This window comes from Melanostigma gelatinosum (genome assembly GCF_949748355.1).
Source record: "Melanostigma gelatinosum genome assembly, chromosome: 4".
In the NCBI taxonomy this organism is placed as follows: domain Eukaryota; kingdom Metazoa; phylum Chordata; class Actinopteri; order Perciformes; family Zoarcidae; genus Melanostigma; species Melanostigma gelatinosum.
The window spans coordinates 872,854-899,595 of NC_136637.1; the positions used below are offsets into that span (position 1 = coordinate 872,854).

Consider the following 26,742-nt stretch of genomic DNA (forward strand, 5'->3'; position numbering starts at 1 on the left):
GGTGATTTGATTGTGAGTGCCGTTATATAAGTATTAAAGTTACGTAACAACTCAACATGTGGGAGGTGGCCTTACTGAGGCTTGTTGTTGGCACAGCACCTTTGGCAGCCAGTTCTGTAATTATCTTGTATTTCCCACTTAATAAAAAACAATTACGTACCCATAAACAACAATATGTCATCAGATAATCGTGACAAGTTCATGATCCCCCCTCCCACCTGCAACTACTGACAATTTGGTTTTGTACAAAACTGGTGCCTCAAAGCACCAGCGCCTGGTTGGACGGGACTGCTTTACTACTTTATGCCTTAAGATGTTCTATGGAGAGATAATCAACAACAATTTTGAATATTTGAAATCGTTTCATGTGCAAAATAGCAACCACTCAGCTGTTACATGTGAGGTAACCTGAATATCTGGGATTATTTGTTGAACAAAACATCAAGACATTGGAAGACTTCACTTTAGGCAGTTGCTGTTGGTTCACTATTTTTGGACATTATATGGACAAAACAATTGAGGATTTCATTGAGAAGAACCGATATATCTCATATCTCTGTTGTATGATTCTTGTTTCATGGAGCATACTGGAGAGTCACGCTGTCTGCATTAGGCCTGCCTGGTGCTGCACCCTACCTCAGCACTCCTGCCAGTGTTCACAATGACTTGTTAGAAATATGAAAGCAATGCTGCCTTCCAGCCACTCCCTGCAAAAACAAATATTTCTGCTAATGGTCATCTGGAATCTGAAATCACTCAGCGGCAGCGTGTCATCACTCTGCTGTTGCAGCATATCGCTCTGAGTTCATTCAGATGTTTTAGCTCTTTCCCCCCACCTTCAAAAATGCTGTGAGATGCTCGTGAGTAATAATGGATGAATGTTGCTTCCTAACTCGGACTAGCCAGCTGTGAGGCTTTTTATTACTCTGTTCCACAGTAGACCACAGTGAGTTTTCCTCTACAGGGTGCTTGCATGGCGCTCCTCTGGAGTCACTCTGGTACTGAGACTGGAGACAAACTGAGCCCACAGGGACTAAAACCTTTGTTGCTTCACCAAGCTGAAATATTAAACCTGCAGTACCTGCTGTTTTTGGGGATATTTGGGGGCAAGGGAAAGACGTTTGAACACAACAATGACGTATCACTTTTAAGTTGATGTGGCAAACTTGTCAGCACACAGTTGCTATTTCCACGTCCATCAGTTATCAAGCAGTTATCATTTGGAGTCGGGTTGAATCTAAGTCCAATATCCTGTCTTTTAGTTCTGTGTTTGGTCTCTGGAGAGAAAACAGTCAGTTCCTGTAGCTGCTATGCTCCACCATGTCCACCAGCTAGCTGTTAGCGGTGTTAGCGGTGTCTGTCTGCTGGTTGCTGCACAGCAGGTAGACTGCAGCTGCTTCTTAAAGCTGTTTCACTCAAATGTGCCACCTGTTTCCTTTCAATTTTGTATTCATTGTAAATCAAAACAACCAAGTAGTTTTGGAGCAATTTTTGATGTGGTTTCAATTCCCAACTTTAAGTGGATATTGAAGATTTGAAATCAGAAGCTCCACTTCACAATAGAGTCACTACTATCCACGTATGTGCCAAATGGCATTTATAGTGATAGCTCCATGAAGTGTGTGTGTGTGTGTGTTGTGTGTGTGTGTGCACATATCATATTGTTGCTGTCCACACAGATTAAGTCAAAGTGTGTCTAATGTCTCTGGAATGAAGGTGACATGTGTCTCGGTTAGCATGAGGCAGTAGCATGCTGTTGCTGCCAAAGCAGTAGTTAGATGTGATTAAGCGCAATGGAAGATGGCTCCTGCTGGATGTGTCCATCGCCTCCCTCCTTCCCATCCTCTCACTCTGAGGCTGGAGGTGTTCCCTCCTCCCCAGCGCCTCACTGCAGCTGTGTCTCCAGGGATGCTGGGAGATAAGTGTAGGAGAGTACTCGGGGGTGCCTTATCTCCTGGGGGAGTCGCATCATCCCCACCTCACTGAGTAGCTGCTCGGTCTGAGAGGAGAGGGAGCAGCAGTTGGTGAATTTGCTGCAGGTTCACTGTGCTCAAAGCTGGGGGCAGGTGATTTACCTTCACCTGTCAAGATGGCCGTGATGCTGGCCAGTCGCAGCAGTAGTTGGTTGGAGGGCGAACAAGCAAGGCTACCTGCTGCTGATTGGTGCAGTGGCTGTTGGGGATTTATGAGTTGATGTTCAGCTTATCCAACTTCCTGCGTGCTTGTCATGTTACCACGACGACTGCAGGAACCAAGGAATCCAAGCGCCGTAAAACTAGGGCTGAGCGATTAATCGCAATATAAACCGCCAAATCAATTCATACATCAAATCATCTTATTTCATCATAAGACGTAGGCCTGGCCCACATGAAGGAGTCGTCTCTATGTGGACTGTATCCACAATAGAGTGTGGATTCTATAGTGGGCAGCGAATAATACAGAAGATGAGGAACATAAAAACAAACACTCAATTGCAATAATGGTCTGAAAAATATCAAGAAATTGCAATGAGGTAATTTTACATATAATTCAGCCAAAAGCTGTTGTGCTGTTTCTGTGGGTTATATGTTGTGTCTCTACCTGGACTCGTACCTGTGTGGGCTGACACCAGAGTACATGTAGTCAGAGTGACATCGCCCGTTGGTTTGTGCACTGCTGTTTTCAAACCTCGACTTTGCCATTTTGTCGTCACCATCTTGTTTTCTTGCAACCAGAAGTGACCAAAGAGGGCGGGGCTAAAGAGGGTGTGGCTAAAGAGGGCGGGACGAAATAGGGGGTGGCTAACGAGGGCGGGGCTAAATAGGGTGGGGCTAAGTACAATCGAACGCTGAATAAAGCATTTCTTACAATTGTAACATGAGCTGAAATCACACTGTGAAAGACAAAAACACGGACAACTCCAGACTGGACAACGCCGTGGCAGCGGCCTGTCAATCACAAGGTATAGATTGTCCTAATTCATTCATTGACCTGTGACCGTATATTGCAGCTTTGTTAGGAAAAGAACTAACGCACTCTACACATCCTCACTCCCAACTCGTCACATGTAAGTGACCCTAGAATGCGAACTGTGACGCTCTAGGTTCCCCTCTGTAGGTTCTGGACGTGTCAGGGACAGAGTGTCAAGATACCACTCATTTCTTGCAAAGTGTCCTTTCAAAATAAACTTCCGTGTTCACAGGAAATGTACAGTTTCTGCTTGTTACATGCATACAATCTCTTTTCAAAATACACTTCTGACGTAGGTTTACTTAACTTCTTGGTTAGGGTTAGGAAGAGATTGAGGTTTGGGTTAAAATATGTATGCTTGTAACGTAGCAGGCGTTAGTAATATACGTACGTTGCATAAAAACAAAACTACAGTAAAATAAGTCAACGTTTGCTTTTGTTTTCACACAGGACTCAAACCGTGGTCCTCCGGGTTAGACTCCTGTGTGTGTTTGAGCCATCCATCCATCCATCCATCCATCCTCCCTCCCACCTGCCCGAAGCGGACTTTCTAGCTCTTTATACTCCGTCAGTTGCTCTGACCATCTTATAAAGACACGGATGCATTTACATTGGAGTTAGTTGATCCCCATACAGACGTTTAAGGGTGCATCACTATCCATTTCATATCTACGTGGATGATACCCAGTTGTACACCCCGCAGCAGCACTGTTTCGTGTATCATGTCTTGCCTTGCCGACGTACAAAAAAAACAAAACTTCCTGGGATTACATGACTCCAAATCCGATGTACTTATAATGACCCCTGCTGGCCCCAGCACGAGCTGCATCTATAGACTCTGCTCAAGTCTGGGCGCTTTATCTCATAATGTTCAGCACGAAGCAGGTGTTAACTTTTAATAAAAGGTGACCAAAGTTGTGCAGTCCTGCTTTGCTCAATTGAGACAGCTCAGCAAAATCAGGTGATTCCTTTCACCTGCAGACTAGAAAGAGTCATTCGTGCTTTCATCTCTTCTAGACTTGACTACTGCGAGGTGAACGGGCCTTTGCTGTGTGGGCCCCTCAGCTGTGGAACTCCCTGTCTGGAGATCTAAGTCATGCAAACTCAGGATCCTCTTTCAAATCTCCTCTGAAGACTCACTTTTACCATTTGGCATTAACAGATTTTATGTGTTAAAGCACTTTGTAACTTTGTTTTGAAAGGTGCTATATAGATAAAGTTATTCTTATTATTACTGACCAAGCATGGTATTTGACGCGTTGGGATGGAGAACGGGTCGTCCTCATATATGCTTTAAACACCACAACAGCAAAAACAAAAGTTGAATGACTGCATATTACTCTGAGATTCTAAGAGACATAAACAGCCACATTTTACCTGATATATCTCTATCAGGAGTTCTTCCTTATCCACTAGTCTATAACTAGTCTATAATCATGCACTCTACAACCTCTCTCATGGGTTTGCTTTAATCAATACACGGGAGAAAATACATAATTTGTAAACCACCACTTGTTGCATTCACACTGACATAATGGTTAAGTACCAAAGATGTGGACTTTGTGGGTCCACGAGACCATCAGAAACACAGCGGTGGTGCAAATGGAGGGACTCTCCCTCAGAGGTTGGGACGTGCTGCAGAGGCCAGAGGACTTGTGTCATTTAGCTGAAAGGAATCCTGAGATAAAGGACCTGTCAATAACAACCTGGAATTCAAGGCAAGCATTCTTGCTTAACACCTTTGAGAAATGACACTTCAGCCAACAGACAGCAGCTTAGCTTACAGACCAGTCCTCCCATAAGACAGCGTCGGGGTGTCTCATGCCAGCTGTGGCCTGCACTCACTCTAAAACTGTCCTAAAACTCACTTTAAGCTCCAACGCACCTGACCAGAACATTATAGCGACGGATCTCGACACAGGAAGAAGCTAGAGCCGACCCGTGAGCAAATATTGTAATGCGCGCAATCTGGAGGCAAGTTTCCTCTTCGTCAGCCGTTTCAGAATCATGCTTTCTCTCTCAGCAACCATGAAACTAGCTGCATCTCAGAAGCTTGACCAGCTTGTGTTAGCGCACCAGATCATAGCCAGAGCCTGGTCCTCGGTCGTTCTGTCCCTTCTTCTTCTTTTCGTTTCACTGAAGCGTGATGGTTATATGATAGTTTCCCATTTCTTTACACAGTCCTTTGCATTTTCATTGAACACTGCAAGGTCTTTTGAGTTGCAAGGGTTGGGTAGTAGAGGGCAGACAAGGCAATGCTCCATAGTATGGTCTGCTTCTCCACATTCACATGTGGTTGGGCCAGCCTTGTAGCCCCATCTGACCAGAGCAGCTTTTGATCGTCCCGTTCTTGTTCTGAGGCGGTTTAGTGTTTTCCATTGAGCCCATGGTGCTTCTGGGCCAGGGGGAAGGTTTTCAGTGGGCGGTATTTCCATGACAGTTGGAGGAGGGTCATTCTCAAGCTTTTCCTCCAGAGTTGGAGTCTGGTTTCTTCCCGAGACTTTATTAGGGGCTGGACATGGCTGAGAAAGCTTCTTCTTGATTTTAGCCGTTGGGCCGGAGGGTGACATCAATGGAGGAGATGGCATTCATCACTAGTAGATTTTGTTTTCTCGACTCGGCTGGCAACTTCGCGTCTAATATCAGCAGGAGCAATGCCAGCGAGGAGGTGAAGGTTGCTTGTGTTGGTGGGTTTCAAGCAGCCAGTGATCAGGCGGCAGGTGCTGTTCAGTGCTGGGTCAAGTTTCTTGGCATGGGTTGACCTCTCCCAAACTGGACATGCATATTCCGCAGAGGAATAGCACAGGGCCAGAGCAGTAGATCTTAATGTGTGTGCTGTGGCTCCCCATTTGGAGTTGGTCAGTTTCCGTAGGATGTTGTTTCGGGAACCAACTTTGGATTTTGTGTTGTTGATGTGGTCCTTAAAGGAGAGAGTACGATCCAGGGTTACTCCAAGGTAGACAGGGTGGGTACAGTGCTCAAGTGGTGTTCCAGACCATTTGATGTTAAGTGGTCGGTTGGCTTCACGGTTCCTGAGACGGAAGGAGCAGACTTGGGTCTTTGCAGGGTTGGCATGTAGGTGGTTGCGCTCGTAATAGAGGAGTAGCTCCTCTAGAGCTCTGGTGAGGTTTAATTCTACTGCTTCTCTCAATGTTGAAGGACTGTCTACAACTAAAGAAGAACTTGTTCTGTTTCTGTTTGACCAGTAAACAGAAAGTAAAGTGCTGATGATCTGCTGTGGTAGTGATGCGCTCTAAAACACTGATAATCACAGTAATCACAGTGTTGCTTTCATCTCTAATGCAAAGTCCCACAACGATTAAGCCATTGTAGATACTGAGACTGACAAGTGTGTCTGATGTTGTGTTTCATTAAGATATGCAGAGGTGTTACACAATGTAACCTGTTGAAAGTGCTGAGGTGTAAAATGGACGCGCTGTGATGATGTGTGTCGCTGCAGTCGTCTCTACAGTGCTGCTGGCGGAAATAGTCACGTATGCAGGGAGTTGATCCAGGGAAGATTGTGGAAATCCAGCACTTAGTCCTCCCCCTGCCTCCTTGTCACGGCTCACCTAATGACACGTCAACCCTTCTCTGAAGCCTTTTTCTCTGAGGCTCCCTTTAATTGTTCATCTCTGGTGGGTTTTCAGTGACACTGCGCGGAAACAGTCAAAGCTTCCATGGATTGCGTGTGTTTTCTTTTCCATATATTTGGCAGAAATAGCATTTTTAGCTGTCAAGTAGATTGAACACACACTGAAAGGTAGACAGACTGGATGTGTCCGGTTCGAGCCATCGTCCGTGTGCATCCGCATGGATGCTGGCGCTGATGGGATTCATGTTGTTCAGGATTTCGTTTGAGAAAAGGGAGGAAATCAGGGGCAAGTACAGCCTGACCACTGCTCTCCCTGTAATTTCCTTGTGTGCTGAGGCAGGAGGGAGTACCGCTCCGGTCTCCCAGGATTCACTGCGTTCAATCTCGGCACATGTTTGGCCTCGATGTGATATTCTTCTACCTTCTCGAGTATCGTTGACAGGCCGGCCTGGATTCTAGACCCGGTAACTGGAAATATTATGAAGGAAATATCACAGATAGTAGAGCGAGATCGGCATCCTTCAGAGTCCCGTACCAGTTTACAATCTTTATTTATTTACTGCTGTTGAACTTAAAGACGGACCAATTTGCTTTACAATGCTGACATACAACATACAGTATATCTTGTAGGTTACTTTATTTGACTTCATATAGGTCTGTTACTCCATGTTTTGTTTGTAAGCTGCTCTGTACGATGAACCTAAGCTCTTTGATCCGTGGATGCTTGAAGTATGAAGCCTGGCTTCTTTTGAATGTGAACATGAATCTGTTGTGTGAGCGCTTCCTCATTGGTTTGTTGTATTGCACCAGGAAGGAACAGATTGAACTGGCTGCTCTACAGCAGCAGCTGGCTCCAGTCTGCCCCTGTGGTTTACACTGGAACCGCCACCGAGCGATGCCGGTGTCATGTTTGGCTCCGGATGATAGAGACAAATAGCATGAACGTGAGAGTGGAGCCAGGTGCTTTCTGTTGTTACAGCATGGGCAGACATGCAACATGCCCCACCACCTCCACATAGATACACAGACTCTTTAGTTGTTAAGCCTCTCTTTGTAGTTGTTTTGTGTCTCTTTGTAGTTGTTTTGTGTCTCTTTGTAGTTGTTTTGAGTCTCTTTGTAGTCGGTGTGTGTGTCTTTGTAGTTGTTTTGTGTCTCTTTGTAGTTGTTTTGTGTCTCTTTGTAGTCGTTTTGTGTCTCTTTGTAGTTGTTTTGAGTCTCTTTGTAGTCATTTTGTGTCTCTTTGTAGTCGTGTTGTGTATCTTTGTAGTCATTTTGGTGTATCTTTGTAGTTATTTTGTGTCTCTTTGTAGTTGTTTTGTGTCTCAGTGTAGTTATTTTGTGTCTCTTTGTAGTCATTTTGGTGTATCTTTGTAGTTATTTTGTGTCTCTTTGTAGTTGTTTTGTGTCTCTTTGTAGTCGTTTTGTGTCTATTTGTAGTCATTTTGTCTCTTTGTAGTCGTTTTGTTTCTCTTTGTAGTCGTTTTGTGTCTCTTTGTAGTCGTTTTGTGTCTCTTTGTAGTTGTTTTGAGTCTCTTTGTAGTCGTTTTGTGTCTCTTTGTAGTTGTTTTGTGTCTCTTTGTAGTCGTTTTGTGTCTCTTTGTAGTCGTTTTGTGTCTCTTTGTAGTTGTTTTGAGTCTCTTTGTAGTCGTTTTGTGTCTCTTTGTAGTCGTTTTGTGTCTCATTGTAGTTATTTTGTGTCTCTTTGTAGTCATTTTGGTGTATCTTTGTAGTTATTTTGTGTCTCTTTGTAGTTGTTTTGTGTCTCATTGTAGTTGTTTTGTGTCTCTTTGTAGTCATTTTGGTGTATCTTTGTAGTCATTTTGGTGTATCTTTGTAGTTATTTTGTGTCTCTTTGTAGTTGTTTTGTGTCTCATTGTAGTTATTTTGTGTCTCTTTGTAGTTGTTTTGTGTCTCTTTGTAGTCGTTTTGTGTCTATTTGTATTTGTTTTGAGTCTCTTTGTAGTCATTTTGTGTCTCTTTGTAGTTATTCTGTGTCTCTTTGTAGTTGTTTTGTGTCTCTTTGTAGTCGTTTTGTGTCTCTTTGTAGTTGTTTAGAGTCTCTGTGTAGTCATTTTGTGTATCTTTGTAGTCGTTTTGTGTCTCATTGTAGTTATTTTGTGTCTCTTTGTAGTTTTGTGTCTCTTTGTAGTTAGTTTGTGTCTCTTTGTAGTTGTTTTGTGTATCTTTGTAGTCGTTTTGTGTCTCTTTGTAGTTGTTTTGAGTCTCTTTGTAGTCGTTTTGTGTCTCTTTGTAGTTGTTTTGAGTCTCTTTGTAGTCGTTTTGCATCTCTTTGTAGTCGTTTTGTGTCTCTTTGTAGTTGTTTTGTGTCTCTTAGTAGTCCTTTTGTGTGTCTTTGTAGTTTTGTGTCTCTTAGTAGTCATTTTGTGTATCTTAGTAGTTCTTTTATGTATATTTGTAGTCCTTGTGTCTGTTTGTAGTCGTTTTGTGTCTCTTTGTAGTTGTTTTGTGTCTGTTTGTAGTCGTTTTGTGTCTCTTTGTAGTTGTTTTGAGTGTATTTGTAGTCGTTTTGTGTCTCTTTGTAGTTATTTTGTGTCTCTTTGTAGTCGTTTTGTGTCTCTTTGTAGGTGTTTTGAGTCTCTTTGTAGTTGTTTTGAGTCTATTTGTAGTCGTTTTGTGTCTCTTTGTAGTTGTTTTGTGTCTCTTAGTAGTTATCTTGTGTCGCTTAGTAGTCATGTTGTGTCTCTTAGTAGTTCTTTTATGTATCTTTGTAGTCCTTGTGTCTGTTTGTAGTCGTTTTGTGTCTCTTTGTAGTTATTTTGTGTCTCTTTGTAGTCATTTTCTCTATTTGTGGTTATGTTCAGTCTCTTTGCGGTTGTTTCGTGTCTCTTTTTGGTCATTTTGAGTCTCTCTGTAGTTATTTTGTGTTGTTTTGTGGTCATTTTAAGTCTCTTCCTGATTAGTACGTGTCTTTGAGTGACATTTTGCAGGTGAAGGACTGGGGGCCCCCGAGCTTGTGGCCGGTAGGCCGGTTGAGTAATTCACTGCAGGTGCACTTATTTCTGAGCGTTGTGTTCTCAAGGATACTGTATAACTCTGGCTGAAAATGAAAGTTGTAATATGCACCATAATCTTGCAATGTTCTTGTCACATAAGTCCGGTTCACACATACCAAGTTCAAAGCGTCAGTCTCTGCTGTGGCTGCTGCTCATTTTTTCACTTCAAGTAATGGGTTTAGTGCGTTTCTCATTGTGCATGCTGAGTCCACGCTGTTGTGTAAAGTTGATTTAGGATGGAGGTTCTTCCATATCTGCAGTGCATGTAGGAATGCACATCACTGCAGCTATCTTTATTGTGGCAGTCCAGACATGAGGACTATATTGGAGTTTCAAATAGATGAGAATGCAATATTTCTCAGTAGGAAGGTGAGCCATATTGAAGAAAGAACATTTGTATTAATGTTGGCTATTTTAAAAAACAAAACCTCTATAGATTTGAAAAAGCATGAAACACAAGCCCATGGTAAATTGAAATAGTGAGGTGGACCCGTCACCCCCACCACATGTTTGGAACAGCAAGCTTTAATGAACTACATTGAAATGCAGATTTGCAGGTGTCACATGACCACAGAACCTCTGTGCTAACGTGGGCTCTCTCGTCTCCTTGCAGGTGTCCCTCTATGATTGTGTGAGGTCGTAGCCGATCAGCAGCAGCGTCAGGACCAGAGGAGAGCACCAGCAGTCCCACCATGGACCTGAGATTCAGAGGGCTGTGGCCTCTTACCAGGGGAGCTCTTCATCTCCTGCTGCTGGCCAGACTGGTGCTGCCTTCTCACGCAGAGAGTGAGTACTAACATTAACCACACAGCTCTGAGCTCTGCCCATATGTCAAGCCGTTCACAGACAGGTAGGATCCATGAGCTGCCATGGGGTCTGCAGAGAGTATTTTGTGTCTCTTTGTAGAGACTGAACATAACCACAACTGACTGAAATACAGGACTAGATTTCTTAAGAGACATTTCGACTGATAGACATTATTATTGCACCCGTTTAAAAAAATGAGCATCACTGAGAGAATTGGCAATACTTACCTTCTTCTGCACTGAAGATTTATCAAATCCAAAGTTGAATTTATCGATTCTTTACTGGTTTGGTTTTCTCATGATATTGGTGTTAATGTGAGCAGCTCTGGAGGAGTCCCACCCACACACACAAACTCCTCATCACACTAAACCGTTCACCTTCACTCACAGTGTTTACATCAGTAGAGGTTCTGTGCTGCCGACAAATGCCAGTGAACACCTGTTAACCTGAACTTCCACGGCAGTCTACAGTGCCTGACAAGTGTTACTGACAAAAATCTAACTTTTCTTGCCGGATCAAAATAAGCGTTTTCTGTGGAAAATAAATGGCAACAACTGCTTTCAAATGCAAAACCAAAACATGACACTAATTTCACTCTTCCCACACAGTTTAACAATCAAATGGTGATCATCCCACTGGGCACGTCCCTGTTGTCCTCAGCTGCGTGTTCTACTGCTCAGCTCCCCGTTAGTGTGAGTCACACTACTGGTCAAAGGGTCGATTTCTTAGCGTGTCTCTGGTCTGACCAACGAGCCTCTCCTCCTCATCGTCTTCCTCCTCCCCCGCCGCTGTGAACTTCACGGTCCGATTCCGGTTTAAGGCTGATGCTCCGGGTTGCCACCAGCTGTCGTGTCTTGTAAGCCTGCCTTTAGTTGCAACCAACTCTCGGTTGTGCAGAGTGAAGCTGAAGTGTGGGGCTGCTGTGATTGACAGGTCGCTATCGCTACCAGAGTCTGTACTCTCTCTACTCAGCGTCACTTCTCCGCATTCCACATCGGATAACTTCTGTTCACTGTCTGAGAAGAACCAACATGGCGATGGCCATGATCCAAGTTGATCGATCCACAACCAATGAGTGAGGTCACGATGGCTACGTCCACTCCTCATATAAGGTATGTGGTTGCAGCTTTGCCTGCAGATGGTTTTGCCTTTCTTTGGTTTATTTGTGGCTGCTCGAGCTCGCTGTTCTGCTCAGGTTGTCTGTTTATTGTCCCAGCTCCTGCTAAACCAGGTGCTCTGCTCCATTCAGATTCAAAGGCTTATTTAATAGGCTTTGTAGTTGTGCTAATTGCTGTTGCCTCTGTTGAGTGCAACACTGTAAAGGGAGGTGTCAGCGGGGCTTATTGTACCACAAGTGAGTACTTTCTGTTGGACTCTCGTACGTTCCCTTGCTGGTGTGCTTTGCGCGTTATTTATACCACTTTATTCTACGTGTGTGTGTCTCCTGTTTGCAGGGTTGGATAGAATAGAGTTGAAGAACCCTCCTGTGCTCAGCTGCAGCCTCTCCCCTTAGTGGTGCACATTTTATTGAAGATTTTTTCATCAGTGAAAACATTCATATTTTAACAACATGTTATAATATAGAGTATTGTGTTTGTTGTAGAGAAGGGGAGGAAATAGGTGGTGAGATACTTCAGATTCTTACTATTTATTCTTTGGGTTGGCGGCGTTGTTGGTATTAATAAAAGCTGGTCCAGCTCTCTCTCAAGACTTCCAACCAAATGACATGTGCGCTGCCCATTAGGGTAGCTCTTTCACCAGGGGATGAGATCCGAAGAGCTTCTCCAGGAACCGTCTCCTCTGAATAAAACACAGGAAGCTTCATCTTTCCCTGGAGAATCACTCCTTGTTAAATCTGAATAGTTTACCAGAGGTTTGCTTTATGTTACCCAGCTGGTGGGTTTCATCTCAAGATTTTCTTTTCAAAAGGCAGACTTTCATATTGGTGCTGCAGATCAGAAGAAAAGCCACATCTTTCATGGTATCTGCTGTTATTATCTTCTTTAAAAGAAATACTAACTTCTACCAACGATGAGCAACTGCCGACGATAGTACTTGGTAAACCAGCCAATCAAATAACAGCAGGGCAACAGGCAGTCAGCCCTGCATGGCATCATGTTAGTGCCATCTGCTTTCATGCATTGTGTCTTTATTCAAACTATTCTCAGCCCTAACCTATAGACCAATGATTGACGACAGTCAAAACGGTGTTGATGTCATGCAATTATCCAAAAATGATGTTCATTTCTAAATGACTCTGTCCCACTAAACCCCACTTTGTGACTTGTTGCATTTGATGTAATTCAAAGTAATTCTCTATAATATTTGAACAGATTTTTTTTCATATGGCAGTGATCATGCAGAATTAGTGAAACAGTTGAAATGTATTCTTTAATAAATATATGTGGTGTTTGTCACATTCCACATTCCAGCTAAAACGTTGGATGACTTGAGATATCAGGGAATATAAGGGGTGCATGTTTTTACAGCCAGTGCTGTAGGACGTAATTAAATATGGTCAATAAACCCCAGGACCAGGCTTCACTTTGTTCTAAGAACAATGAGAGAAACCCTGAGCTACAGAACCCTGAGCTGAAACAGAGGCGAGCTCAGAGGTGACGCCAGGATGTCGATTACCTATTTCTCAGAATGTTGGATTCAGCTGTGCCTGTATACCCTGCATCCATCAAAAGGGCAATGATATTCTGACCACTGACTCCGACATGGTGGAGGTCTTGGCTGGTGTTGGAGACTAAAAGATGATGTGCATGAATTGACTCGACCCTGGCTAATGCAATGATGCTGCTTTGGTTCTCCCATGGGGATGCCATTGAACCAAGTGGGCTCCGTGTAATGAGCACAACATCGTATGTGCGGATGGCAAATTGGGTAGAGGTGAAAGGTTTAGTAGGCACATTAAGAAAATGGAATTTGATATTAGTCTAGTCCAAAAGGGAAATGGGTTTAACATTATTACTCAGCTGAAGGTAAATGAATTGAGGCTGCCCTTGAGACACAGACTCAAATGTGACTAAGAAGAAAAAAAGAAATGTTGGAGTGATTTGGGATTTTCTCGAGACACTGCATGTAAAAGGTGGAAAGTGACTGCGTCATAGTTTGAGGTGTGGGGCCAGTGACCACGCTTAATAAGTTAAGCTGGATAATAACATAAGTTAATAACTGTTTGATTCTAAATCAGGGGTCTCAAACTCAAGGCCCGCAGGCCGAATCCAGGCCGCCACGTCATTTGATGTGGCCCGCGAATCCACCACCAAAAAAAAACAAATAGTTAAAAAAAAAAAAGTTAGACTTAATAAAAATATCCCCATCGTCGAAATGATGAGATAGAAAGTCAAAGTTATGAGATACCTAAACCCAGAAGCAGCTCTTTGGCTGGTTACTGTACACTCTACATGAAATGTATTGTGAGTACATTGAAGACTTTAAACGTGTCTTTACAACACATGAAATACTTCATGTGGGATTGTGCAAATGCACCCTTGAAAGGATTTTAAGCTTTGAACAAAGTTATTGTAATAACTTGTCTTTGATATTTTCTTTAATAGTTTGATCTTTGATAGAGTAATGTGGGTTTCTTAAAGATTTAAGTTATAATAACGAATGTGCTTAAATATATTTGTACAGTTATATAACTGCATGTTCAATATTTTAAAACTTGAATAAACAATAATCAAATGCAGAGAGAGTTATTTTCCAATATGTTAGGAGTAGTTATATTTAGACCGTCTTACATTTACAGCCGGCCCTTTGAGGCGGCCGTGATGCTGATGTGGCCCGGAGTGAAGATGAGTTTGAGACCCCTGATCTAGATGGACCATAATGTACTAAATGAACATCATGCTGTATTGAAGAAGACTTGAAACTAGAGATTGAGACATAAACTCATGTTTACAATGTTTACTGAGGTAATAAATCAAGAGAGAAGTAGAGTCATTTTCTCATAGACTTCTATACAACCAGAGGAGTCGCCCCCTGGTGGACACTAGAGAGAATGCAGCTTTAAGGCACTTCCACATCGGCTTCACTCTGCAGAACTGGAGGTTGCCGTCTGGTCCTGATCAAGCGTCAGCGTGTCACAAGCTCGTAATGAGAATATATTGGGGTGACTCAAAGTGTGCGCAGATATCCCCATTTGAACAATTACCACCTCTCACCCCTCTCTTTGACGGCACCCCCCCCCCCCCCACACTTTCTACATGGTGGGACAGAACATTGCAAGATTTAGCTCCATGAAGCGAACTGAGACCTTCACACTCTCTTTGTGTAGTAAGAAGTAACTTGTAAAAAGTGTTTCCTTGAAGGCGCTCATTTGCTTTCTACGGTGCATTGCTGATTGTCCTGAGAGCTTCAAAATGAACGACAACCATGTGTTTGTGTGTGTTTGTAAAAACAAACGGCAGGTCTTGCAGCAACATGATTTGAGAACGCCATGCTGATGCATGTTGGGAGCAGTTGTCAGTATGCAGGCCATGCAGGGGAAGGATGAAGCCTCTAAGCCCCACACGTGGGGGTCCTCGGAGGGCCGTGTTTCTGATCAACAGGTTCATTGTTGGGACTAGTTGCTTTATGGCTGCAATGAACACATTGTGTAATTTCCCTTTATAATTTAGCAGAGAGGAATTCATCACAATTACATGTATCAGCAATTACATTCCCGTGTGAGCACTCTGCACTCAGGAGGAAATGAGAATCATTTATTTTACTCAGAGATTCTCCTAGAACCTGATTTCAAAAATCTAAAACGTGCACTGCGTTTCCTCCGAATTATTGCCCAGTCAAATGCTAGCACACAGACATCACACTAGTGATGCTAAATGGACCTTTCTAGTCTTCGGACCACTCAAAGTAGTTTAACCCAAACCCTAAATTAACAAATTAGTTTTGCTGCTGGAAGTAGCACAACAGTATGTTTTACAACGACATAAGGCATTCCGTATAACTTTAGTTCTTGCCACGTAATTAAACACATTTAGATGTGTTGTTAAGCACCAACAATAATCCAGTGCTGGTTTTCTATCCACGGTTTCACTGCAAACCAACTGTTTCTCTCCCACCTCTTGAAATGTGCAGCTTGGTCAGTGGCCCCACGCTCCAAACGATCATGCTGTCACTCCAGCTCTCTACATGTATGGTGTCTTTTCAAATGATGCTCCTGTCTTCATTTTTGTTTATTTTACGTTTACTTAAGCGACACAACTACTTGGTTAGGTTTAGGCAACAAAACTGCTGGTTAGATATTTTTAAATAAGCGTTAATAAACCTCAAAAGAAAAGAGACTGTACGCATGTAACAAGCTGAAATAGTACATTGCTCGTTACACTGCATGTAACGAGTGGAAAGTGACTGCGTGGGGACACTGACCACGCTTAATAAGTTCAATTAAAATAAATAAAACAAGTTAATAACAATAACGGCGACAAAATGCATGAAAATGAGCCTTTTTCAATTCTACACTATCTACTGTGTAGGTGTGTTTGTCAGTAGAAAGGCTCAGAATGTCCCATCACTGGAACACTGACACTCTCCTCCTCTATCAATTCATATAAAGTCCAGTGGAGATACAGGCAAATATCTCAAACAATGTTCTAAAACATGAATATCACCCCTGATATGCCAATTGATATAGTTGCACAATTTGATATAGTTAAAAAGCCGAGGACAAAAAGAATACTGCCTCTGTGATACTCCTGTCTCTGAAGGAGCTCTTTGGTTATGGTGATGCACTGTAGAACTACACAATGTACTTTTCATGGCTGGAACAGAGTTGTCATGTTGTGTTTGTGGTGGAGCTCCTGCCTGCACACCGTTCATTGCATAGTGCGATGCAGACTTGTCATCTCTTGGTTCAGTTTGAGGAGGAAGTATTGACACTTGATGTGACGCAGCGGACCTCCCTGCTGGGAAAATACAGAAAAGTTGCGATGTTGGAACAGACACAATTAATCACGCAGGATCCATCAAACTGTTGTCTCCCTGTGTCTGGGTGAGCTGGTTGCACATCAAATAGCAGGTCTCGCTCATTCTCACCCATCACGCTGTATGGACGAGAGGTTTACCGGATCACACAGCTCCAAAACATGGATCCGACTTAGGAAAAGAACCCTTCTTAGATATGTCAGAAACACGCTGCTGTACGAACTGATTGCATTTGAACGGACCCGCTGAGTACGGTTGGTGTAAATGTTATGTCCGGCTCAGATGAACCTGTAGACTTGGATAGAATTACAGCAAGAGTTTCAACAAAGTACTTTCCAAAAGATATTTGATGACTGATTTGAAATGAATTGGAACACATTGTTCAAAATGACATGTTCTCACTCAAAGTGCTTACCAAAGTAAATACTGCAATGAAACGACACGATGATTGATTCAGCCTGAAGCGCTGCGGTTGTACCCTTCGTCAGCTCGTCAGCTGAGGCAACATCTTGGTACTGGTTGCACTCTAAAAACACACGCCAACCTCATTCCAAGACCCTTGAGGCACATTTGAGATTTTGGGCTGTATATATAGAATTGACTTGACTTAACCCTGCAATGTGAATGAATCCAACCAACAGCAGCCAGGAAGCTGCCTCCAACGCTCATGTATACCAGCAGAAAAGGTCCAAAAGGAGCCGTTTAGCTCTAAGCCAGTCAGCAGCCTGAGCAGGTAAATCCACAGCCACATTCCAATTAAACCGTGATTCACAACTGAACCCAAGGCAGCCATGAAACTCAGCAAGATCAATACAACGTTCCACACGAGAAAGGTGCACTCAGTAGTGCAGAAGCTCAGGCTGGGCCAGTTTAAACCACTGCTCCAGCATTTAGTCTCTTCTGTTGTTTCGCAGCTATTGAAGTCCCGAAAATGTTCACAGAAATCACTGGAAGCGGTCAGAGTACATTGCAATAGAGTTTATTATTCGACCAAAGAATATTACCCGAGCAGGCTCCGGAAATCAACTAAACATTGGGGAAGTTTTGCTGACACCATTATTTCCAAGTTATACATTGACTCATACAGGTTATATGTTAAATCACTTACATCGTACTCCATTAAATGTGTGCTGAAACATTGAATACATTTGATAGTGATGACAAATCAAACCAACAACATCCGCCAGGTGTGTCAGCATTACACTCGTTACTACTAACTAGTGTAATGTTCATTGAATGAATACAAACCTAACTACCCCAGTCTGGACCGCATGTGTGTCACGTATCATCGTTTTAATCGATGTAGCTGTCCGCACTGGTTCTGTTCAGTTCACTGTCACGCTCACACTGACTGCTTTAACGCTTCCTCTGAACGGAACTGTGCGTCCTGCTGCGGGTTGAGTTCCGTGAACTCACCGCAGGCTGCTAACAGCTCACTTGCCCTCCTCCCAGCCCCGTGAGAAGACGTTGGTTCAGTCGTGTGCTGTGCGATAGTTACACACACACACACACACATGCATGCATGCATGCATGGTTGCATACACACACTGAGGAGTCAGCAGTCGATAATGGTATAAAACACTCAATAGATGGTTGGGTCTGATGGGCCCAGGAGAATGTGAAGCTTTGTCTCCATTGAGATGAGCTGTTCTTGGCAGAGGGTTTGACGTATGGATTATCATGTCATGGGGGGAGTTGGGCAACAGTTTGTTATTCTCTTTTGACTGTAAACATACAGTTAGTTTGTTTCTTGTCAAAGGTCACTTTAACAGTCAAGCAAGCTCTTCAGCTGTTTGATGAACTACTGCTATTATCATCTCTTATGGTTTTTATGGTTTTGTGTCTCAACAAATGCTTGAACTTGTTTGTTGGGGTTGAGGTTTAGCACAACAAGCTGATTGAAGTGTGAGTCAGTAACACAAGTCGACCTGCTTGCAGATTCCTCGTCAGCGACAACAGCAGCATCGAGTTGAAGCTGTGTGCGGAGTGTGTTAGTATGGCTAACAATCAAGCCGGTTAAAAGACACCGCAAAAAAGAAAGTGAAGAAATATGCGTTTGAACCCGGGAACCAGCTCGTACAGCTACTGGGGCTCTGAGGAGGAATGCTAGTGTAGCCACTGCACCTATTTGGCTAGTGGGATGTTTTAGCTGGGGTAAAGGAATACTTCACTCGCAAAATGATCATTCATCCATTTATAATGTCTTCCACAACTGGCGCAGTATAATCCAAGTGTCATTTCTCCAGTCCTATGCTCACTACTTTGCAAACACACTCATCTTCCCTAAAATCCTACTTCTTAAAACACTTCGGACTTGCACGGCCATGTAGCAAGCATGAGCCAGTTTATTCTAAAGTCTTTTAAATAGTAACGTTTTTGGCCTTGACACTTGCACTACTGTCTGTTAAAAAAAACATGTCCTTAAGCATTTGTTTTTCTTAACTGTATCAAACTAAGTGCTACACACCTACCAAGGAAAATATTTTTTCTGGGATCCCGTCACTTGGGTCTAGACACAGTTACCAAGATGGTCCGTCAGTTGTTATTGATTGAAGGTTAAAAATAGGACTTCGGGCTGGAATTAAAACAGGGTTGCATCAACGCCCTCACAGCAGGCTCTGTAATGGCCCTTCCAATGGACACACCATGTATCCTGTTGACTAGTGGATGCCTGGCCTAACTGCATGGCTGTTGGTTTAAATGAAGAACCACTGACTGTCGGGCAACAACCAACTTTTGAGTTTACAGCCTACACTTTTCAAAAAGTATTCCCACAAAGATATTGCCAGGTGACAAGAAGTAAAAGTCTGAAATGTAAGCTGCTTTGGCACATCTTCTAGTTGTCCCGCTGGATGTCTGACCTGTGAAAGCAGCGAGCTGGCTCTTCAGAGACGCTTTCTGCCTCCGTGCAGCCATGTATCAGACTTCTGCCGGGCTCTCTGTTACACTACGGGAAGCAGGAATTTACCAGCGGTACACGGCTGACTGTTCAGCTGACAGGCTCCGTCAGAGAGCAGCACTGGGGAACTGGCAGGGTTGATAGGTATGGCAGGTATGATAGGGCAGGAGAGCTGCTCAATGAGCAAACATTTGCTATTCCCTGCATCCTCTGTCGAGTGTGTTTACTCGATAGGCCATGGAAATATGCTATTTCTGTTTACATAGGAGAGTTTTAGTAGCTTGTGTGATATCGCTTTAAGAAGACCCTTGTTTATTTAATGATAATCAGGGAACCTGGCACATAGGTCTATGCTCTTCTATGTTTTCACAGGGTTCTCTTGTTTCTGTCAATGGCTTCCCTTAAAAGCCACTTTGCAGATCAACAACCTCAGTCTGGTCGATGATACACCTAAGCGCTGCTTGCCACCTGCCATAAAATGGAAAGAAGAGCGACCTCAGTGCACTTGTCAGTACGTCACTCATCCCAGCGAGCTGGTGGCAAGCCACTGGGTACAACCTGTGTAACGGCAGCCACGGAGAGCTTGCTGATCCAACGGGGGTCTTGGTGGAATTAAAGCGTAGCCTCTATTATGGACCGTATTTCAATTTCATGATATTTGGTCATTTACAATTCTTACCCAACAACCCATTTCAGTTCAAGACTGGATCTTGAAGAAGATTTTAACCAAAATGTAAGTCTCAAACCCAAATGGCAGAAAGTGTCCTATTTGGTAGTGCGACTAATGGGGAACTCTCTGTCACGGCTGGCAGGACAATTGGGAACCCTGACAACCCCGTACATATTGATTCCAATTTTTATATTTTATTTCAACATGTTTTTTTTATTTCTGTATATTTTAACATTTTAAATACCCAAATGGCTTTCCAAAAAGGCAAGCTAGAGAGTGTGCACGAAGGCCTGGCAACAAAACCCTGAAATCAGGGCTGAGATGGATCTAGAAAAAACAATCTGTCCCTCCATCCCCACCTGGGTACATGCTCACGGAGATGCCACAAATGGCACAAAGTTTACAGTGCGTCCAGCCCCCTGATGGACAAGGTGGTAAATGTTGCCAATTGGGAACACGGTGGGTCCCGGGGAAAATTTCATCGATCCCGTTGGGGTTCCCGATTTCCTGTCCCCTTCTTTGGGCCCAGTAGGGAAAGGCATTTTCCCAAAGCCATGATTGGGAGGGTATTCCAAATGTTCCGTTGTCCCAAAGGCATGGTATTTAGGGAAAGCAAAGAAAAGCAAACGTCTTTTTCAGTTCCGTGTGGGAATGCAAAGTCAAATTAATTTGAAACAAAAAGGAAGATATGTATTACAATTTAAAATCCAACCTTTCTGTCGTAAACAGCATCACAGTTTACAGACCCACTTCCTGCTTCGGCCTTGACCTACTGTACTGTTGTTGTGTACGTACTCAATTTCTCCTGCGTAGTGACTTTCACAGATTTTTTGGAATGTCCTCACTTTCAGTTTTTACCTGCAAATAAATGGTTTAGGTAATCTGGATGAACTGTAGGCCTGTTTACAACTGACTTTGGTTTCTTTCCCTTTCAGATGTCAGCATGAATCCAGATCTCACTTGTTTACTGAGGACACCAGTTAAGTTATCATAACTGATAAGACCCGAGATAAACACAATATTTTTCTTCTGGAGAATATTATTTTGTTACCCAAAATGCTGCTGTAAGCATTTTGGATTCTGCGATAGCTCAGTGTTCACACTGTTTGCACCAATCACTTCCTATCGGATTAAATCAGTCTTTATTTTCTGTACTTCCATTGAAGCTGGTAACAAACAGGGCAATGCTACTTTTTGAATGAAGTGCATGGGCGCTTTTTGTTCTGCCTGTATTAGCAATAATGACGACTGTTCTATTTCTGCTGGAGGCAAACTTTATGTTGCACTGCACAGCTAAATAGATTCCTTTCCCCATGTAAGCCTGCCTTGTTATTGAAGGACTTTGCATGAGGAGCGGCCCACTCCTCAGAGGAAGGCTCGTAAGAGAACTGTGAAAGGCTTTGCAGCGTTTCTACCTTGGGTGTCCAGAAGTACGGAGCCAGATTGTTTGCGTGTCACTTTGAGTGATACGAGGTTGATTTGCATGGCTGCTCCCTCTCAACTCCACAGCCGAATGAGTCTCTGTGCAGAGAAGACACTTTGTGTGAAACTGGTGTCACTTGTCATTGTGAATTGCCTCCGAAACACAGCTTTATTCCGCCTCACACAACATTTGACTGCCTGGCCGCATGCCTAGACACCATTAAATTATTGAGCCCAAATGAGAAACAGGCCCGCAAGACAAGTGTGCTCCCGTGGGTGACAATGAGACGTGAAACAATAGGCTGTAAATTCATGAGTTGAGGAATAGTTTTGTTGAAGAAAAGTTGTGACTTTGGAATAGCATTAAGGCCCGGACATTTGTGGGACGTCCTTTCCCTCGGTCATTTTTCATCTGCTTACCCTTCATCTTCGGTAGACTATGACCTCTGACCTGTCACGTCACACTTTATTGTGGCAAAACTAAAACACTAGTTTGTGCCATGAGTACAAGTTCATAAATCAGAATGTGCAATGACTGAGACCATTTTCAATCTTTGCATATAGAAGGCATCAACCAATCACGATTTTCGGATCCAACATTTTCAAACCTTGACAAAGGCAACGCAGGCGAGATCAACTCATTCTCTTCTTACCTTTCACAATAAAAGCCCTAAAGATTTACACTGTGTAACTGTTTACCAGAGGCAAATTGACTGAGAGTATTTCAGGAAGAGGAACCTGTCTTACAGTAGCTCAGGCTAAACAACAGACGGCCAATAGTAACTGGTCCTCTGCCTGCACACATATATTCCAACCTTTTATTGAAAAACTCTTTTAACTGTTGCAAATTCACATCGATGCCAGTATGAATAGGTTTGATGCAGATATTTGTTTTGTTAATTTGTCTCACGCCTGGTTTGTAAATGCCTTAAATGCTTCTTTTTAAACCTGGCAGCTATTCAGTTCTGGGGAAAAACACGAGATTCTTTTATCAACAAGCTGGTGAATGGCAAAATTTTGATATGAATGAAAACCAGATTTTGTCTTTTTAGCAGCTTCAGTCCAAAAATCACAACGCCAAACTTCATATTCACGGGAAGCGAGAAACCCACCATGAAGTGACAAGGTTTCTCTGCAGAGAGACGAGCAGCAGGACGAGGCAGTTCGTGTAGCGTGTACGCAGCATCAAGTGCTGGATTCCCACTCGCTGTCAGAGCGGAGGCTGTGCTGCCACGGGCCTCTGCAGCATGTGTTGAAAAGCAGCATCTCATGTTTACTGTGGCATCATTTTACTGGAGTAACTGAATGTACAACTCTGAGCTAAACCACCCGTGAACGGATGAGCTCATAACCAATACACTTTATTCCACCAATTACTCAGTAGCCCGGAGGATGTTGGATGTTCAAGGCTGGTCTGAGAGATGCTTTGTAAGCTGGTGGGACTCCAAGGCGCACATACATGTAACCTGCTACCATGCTGAGGGAAGCACAGGCTGCTTGTTCCACACATACAGTACATGAGATGAGATTCATGAGTTGGATTATTTTTGAAGAAAAGTAGAGGAAAGTCAAAATTGTGAAATTGTAACTGAATAGGTCTTAATTATGGGATGTCATACTTTTTAGCTTCTGCAGTTAATTCCTCTGATGATGTTCTATTACTGTCATTTGGGAATGTATAATCAGACAGGAAACAAACACTGCTCTCAGCTGGCTCGTCCCGTCCTCATGCCACTGTCTGTATGATCTCTTACCAAAAGTCGCTCTTCATTTTTTGTGCATTTTTCTACACAAGCCAGCAACGTGTCAAACTGCGCTCTTTGCGTGCATAGCATACGGTCTTTTCATAATAAACTGCTATCTTCACAGGGAACTACTTTAGGCAACAAAACTAATCTGTTAGGTTTCGGAATAGATCGTGAAATACTTCGTTAGGTTTTGGGAAAGATCTTTGTTTGGGTTAAAATAACTGTGGATCTGCCATTACTGTGCAGGTTACGTGACAGAAACATCGGCGTTGACTTCTCGCTTCACATGGGGAACGACCAGCGGTCTCCTGACTGGACGATGGCCGGTTGTTGGAACAATCCACCTCCCCTCCGGCTAACCCTGTGTGTGCTTTTGTAGGCCTCATACTTGTATGTGGGTTACATATGAAATATTGCTGTAGGATATCTACAAACTATGGCGCATTACTTTTTGTAGGTATATCTGCGAATGCTGGATGAGACCAGCCGGCATGCTGACGCTCGATCAGGACCCTTGGCGTCACTTTCTAACACACTGGATAGCCAGGTGTGTCAAGAAAAAGAAATAACAGTTTAGACAACAAAACCACTGAGTTTGGTTTCGGAAAAACATCACAGTTAACTTCAAAATAACTCTACCACACGAACATCAGTCTCCTGGCTGAAAGTCCTGTGTTTGTTTGACCCGCCTGCCCTGTGTGGGTCTCTGCTGTCTTTGTCTGTAATCACACTCCCAGAGCATTGCATCTCGACGTCCTTCTAATGATCAAAGACATTATTTGGGTGCATAAATGATGGCCGGACCTGGTAGACACGACGCCTGGTGGCTTCATTGTTGACATATTGGTGCAACATGTTATTTTAGACTATTGTGTATATTAAGAGCTGGCAGGCTCCACTGTGACCGCTCAATCTTGTAACCCTAGACTACGGTGGCCCTGGAACCTCAATGCAAGTGCAACTAACGAGGCAATGATGACAACAACTGCATCAATTTGACTGTCCATGGGCATATAGTAGAAAACATGCTGCAAAGTAAGAAACGACAATCGAATACAGAAATGCTGCAAGCTTTGCAAAGGAGCGATGGACTCACACAGCTCGGCCCCGTGACACACTCTTTGTTGCCATGGTGACTCCTGAAGTTACTGAAGTTGGAAGATGTTTTTATTCTTTTGTTGTAACATTCTGATTGCGTGATTCGGTTCTTATTGCAGATATTTGCTGATAAACCAGCATGAGACTTTTTGTTGATTATAGTTTACCAATTTAAGTAATAATGCATAATATCTGAAGCATGCAACCAAAATATTTCAATAAATAAAACAAACTACATTGTTAGATTATCTTCATGAAGTGGTTGTTGGACCAAATTGTCACTGTGTTCTGCGTGACTGTATTTGGTTGTATTTGCTGTAATAGTGTATAAATACATGATGTAGAATGAGGTTACAGGAATGTAAGAGCCCAGTTTGTCCTCATTAATAATGGAAATGACGGACCACTCCATGTATTGATTTCCTGCTTCAAATTGCCTTTTAATTGTGTTTCTGAATGCGGAATATGAGTTCTTGTCCAGTTTTCATCTGAAGCTTCGCTGCTGCTGGCCTTCAGCATATGACTGAAGGCCTTTTGAAGGCTCTGTAATGGGCAGAGAGTAATGTCTTGGAGATGGTGCTGTTAGAGTTAGCAGAGGCATGGCAGGGGGAATGTCTAAGACAGCCAAGGAAGACAGGTTTCCCTGCAGGCAAAATGAACCTTATCGCCTGACTCAGAAGAGAAGGTGACTTTAGTAATACTAATACCTTTACGTTGGTATCGATCTGCTGCTGACATCAGAGACATTCTGTCAGTAGCATGCAAAATGACAGAATAATATAATTTCCACTCTGTCTTATCAATTTACCAAACAATTATCAGTCAGCTTCAAATAACTCTATCACTGCCTCCAGCTATCCTCCATAATGTGCTTAGAAGAGAAGATGTATGAATGCCTCATTGTTGAAATGGTCAGAATTCACCCACACAACCGCCAGGCTTAAGTTGGGACTTTGGACAAGACTTGAGACTTGATATGAACTTGTCTCCATTGAGATGAGACATGATTCAGACATGTTTTTTAAATTGTCTTGACACATGACTTGGGCTTATCTCAACTGACTTGGTATCGATCAAAAACACAAAGATGTTGTTGGAAAACAGGAGCTCAGGCGGGGCCAGTCAATGAAGTCTAACTACTGATCCAACAGTCTATTCTGTTATTGTGCTTCTATTGGAGTCCCAATAACTGTTTGAGGAAATCACTGGACGTTCGATGCAATAGAGCAGACCTCGGAGTCCAACTTATTACCCTGGTCTGAACACAGCTTTATATAGTTCTTCCATCTAAGGCCAATGCTCCGCCCTTATTTTAAACTCCTCCTTTGTTGCCCTGGAAATAAAGGTGTATTTGTATGGTCCACCCAAGTTTTACTTTTCTAATGGTGACTGGGGAAGTCCCAAACCTTCCCGCTCAGGCATGTTCAGGCATGTCCGGGGAAGTTTTCCTGACACCAGTATCTTCAGGGGTTTTGTTGTGGCAAAATGATGAGAGCAGACGTTGAATTGGAGTTGCAACCCAGCGGGAAGTGTTTCAATGAGCACACGGCAACATTCAACAAAATCCAAAGTATTAGGTCTTGCGTTCTTACACATATAGTCTAACTTCAGCTCCCTTATGTCACCTTCCACCAATCAAACCAGTCAGTTGAACCACAACCAAAGCACATCTTGCTCTCCAAATAAGGTATGTTCTTTCTGTCCATGTCTGAATCAGATATCCGACCAATTTGACAGAACATTTGGTGTCCGTACGGGAAGTGTTTATCGTAGACGCAGGTTTCCTGACACCGTTGTTCTAGGAGCTACTGATGTTCTAATTTCAAGCAACTATCTGTTATAAAACCAACTGCGTTGTTTTCAGCATGGTTATGTTGTTTTCCTTCAACAGTTTCTAAAGTGTATTTTTTTTAAAAACTTGAATTAATTCCAAGTTATACATTGAGTCAAACAGGTTATATGTTAAATCACTTAAATCATTCTATATGAACAACAGTGCTGATTTCATAGATGTGTGCTTTTAAAACATTGAATATATTTGATAGTGATGACTTACTGTAACAAACCAAACTCCAACGATAGCAGCCCTGGAACAAGACAATTCGACCTTGGCTAGAGGGTGTGCATGGTTTCTGTGAGTGAAGCCACATTAAGTTTAAAGGTTCTTGTCATATACGGTAGTGTTGTGAAAATAAAGCTGTCTTTCACACTTAGAGCGGATTTAAGAATGAAACAGAAGCTCTCAGAGGCGTATAGTTATATCAAAGCAATAGATTTATTTATCAACAGAGTTATTCAGCCCAGCAATCAAACATGCATGGGTGCTAATGGTTGAACTTCGCAGAGATTCACCATGAGTCACACTTGGACACAGCAGTGTGAAACTTAATATAGGGTTCCACCCCTTGATGTCCATTTGTCAAAATCAAAGATGCAGGCGTGGCACATTTGTATGTGTATGACACCTGGGTGGAAGCCGTAAACGTCCGTTTACCTTGGCCCCTCCCAGAAGGCGTCTTCTTCTATCAGTGTGCGTGAAATGTTGCATGAAAGCGGACCTGAGAAAGAGTGTGTGAAGAAGTTGGGCTCTGCTGGGGCGTTGT

General features: G+C 43.0%; 1 protein-coding gene across 1 annotated transcript in view; it reads left to right on the forward strand.

Annotated features, from left to right (window-relative positions):
* Window positions 1-10,227: 10,227 nt before the first annotated feature.
* The window catches only part of ptprfa (protein tyrosine phosphatase receptor type Fa), a 343,585-nt gene continuing 327,070 nt past the window's right edge, over window positions 10,228-26,742 (forward strand). The window contains exon 1 of the mRNA XM_079267305.1: window positions 10,228-10,344. Within this exon, the coding sequence (XP_079123431.1) occupies window positions 10,251-10,344 (94 nt within the window). The 5' untranslated portion in view covers window positions 10,228-10,250. The remainder of the gene's footprint in view (window positions 10,345-26,742) is intronic.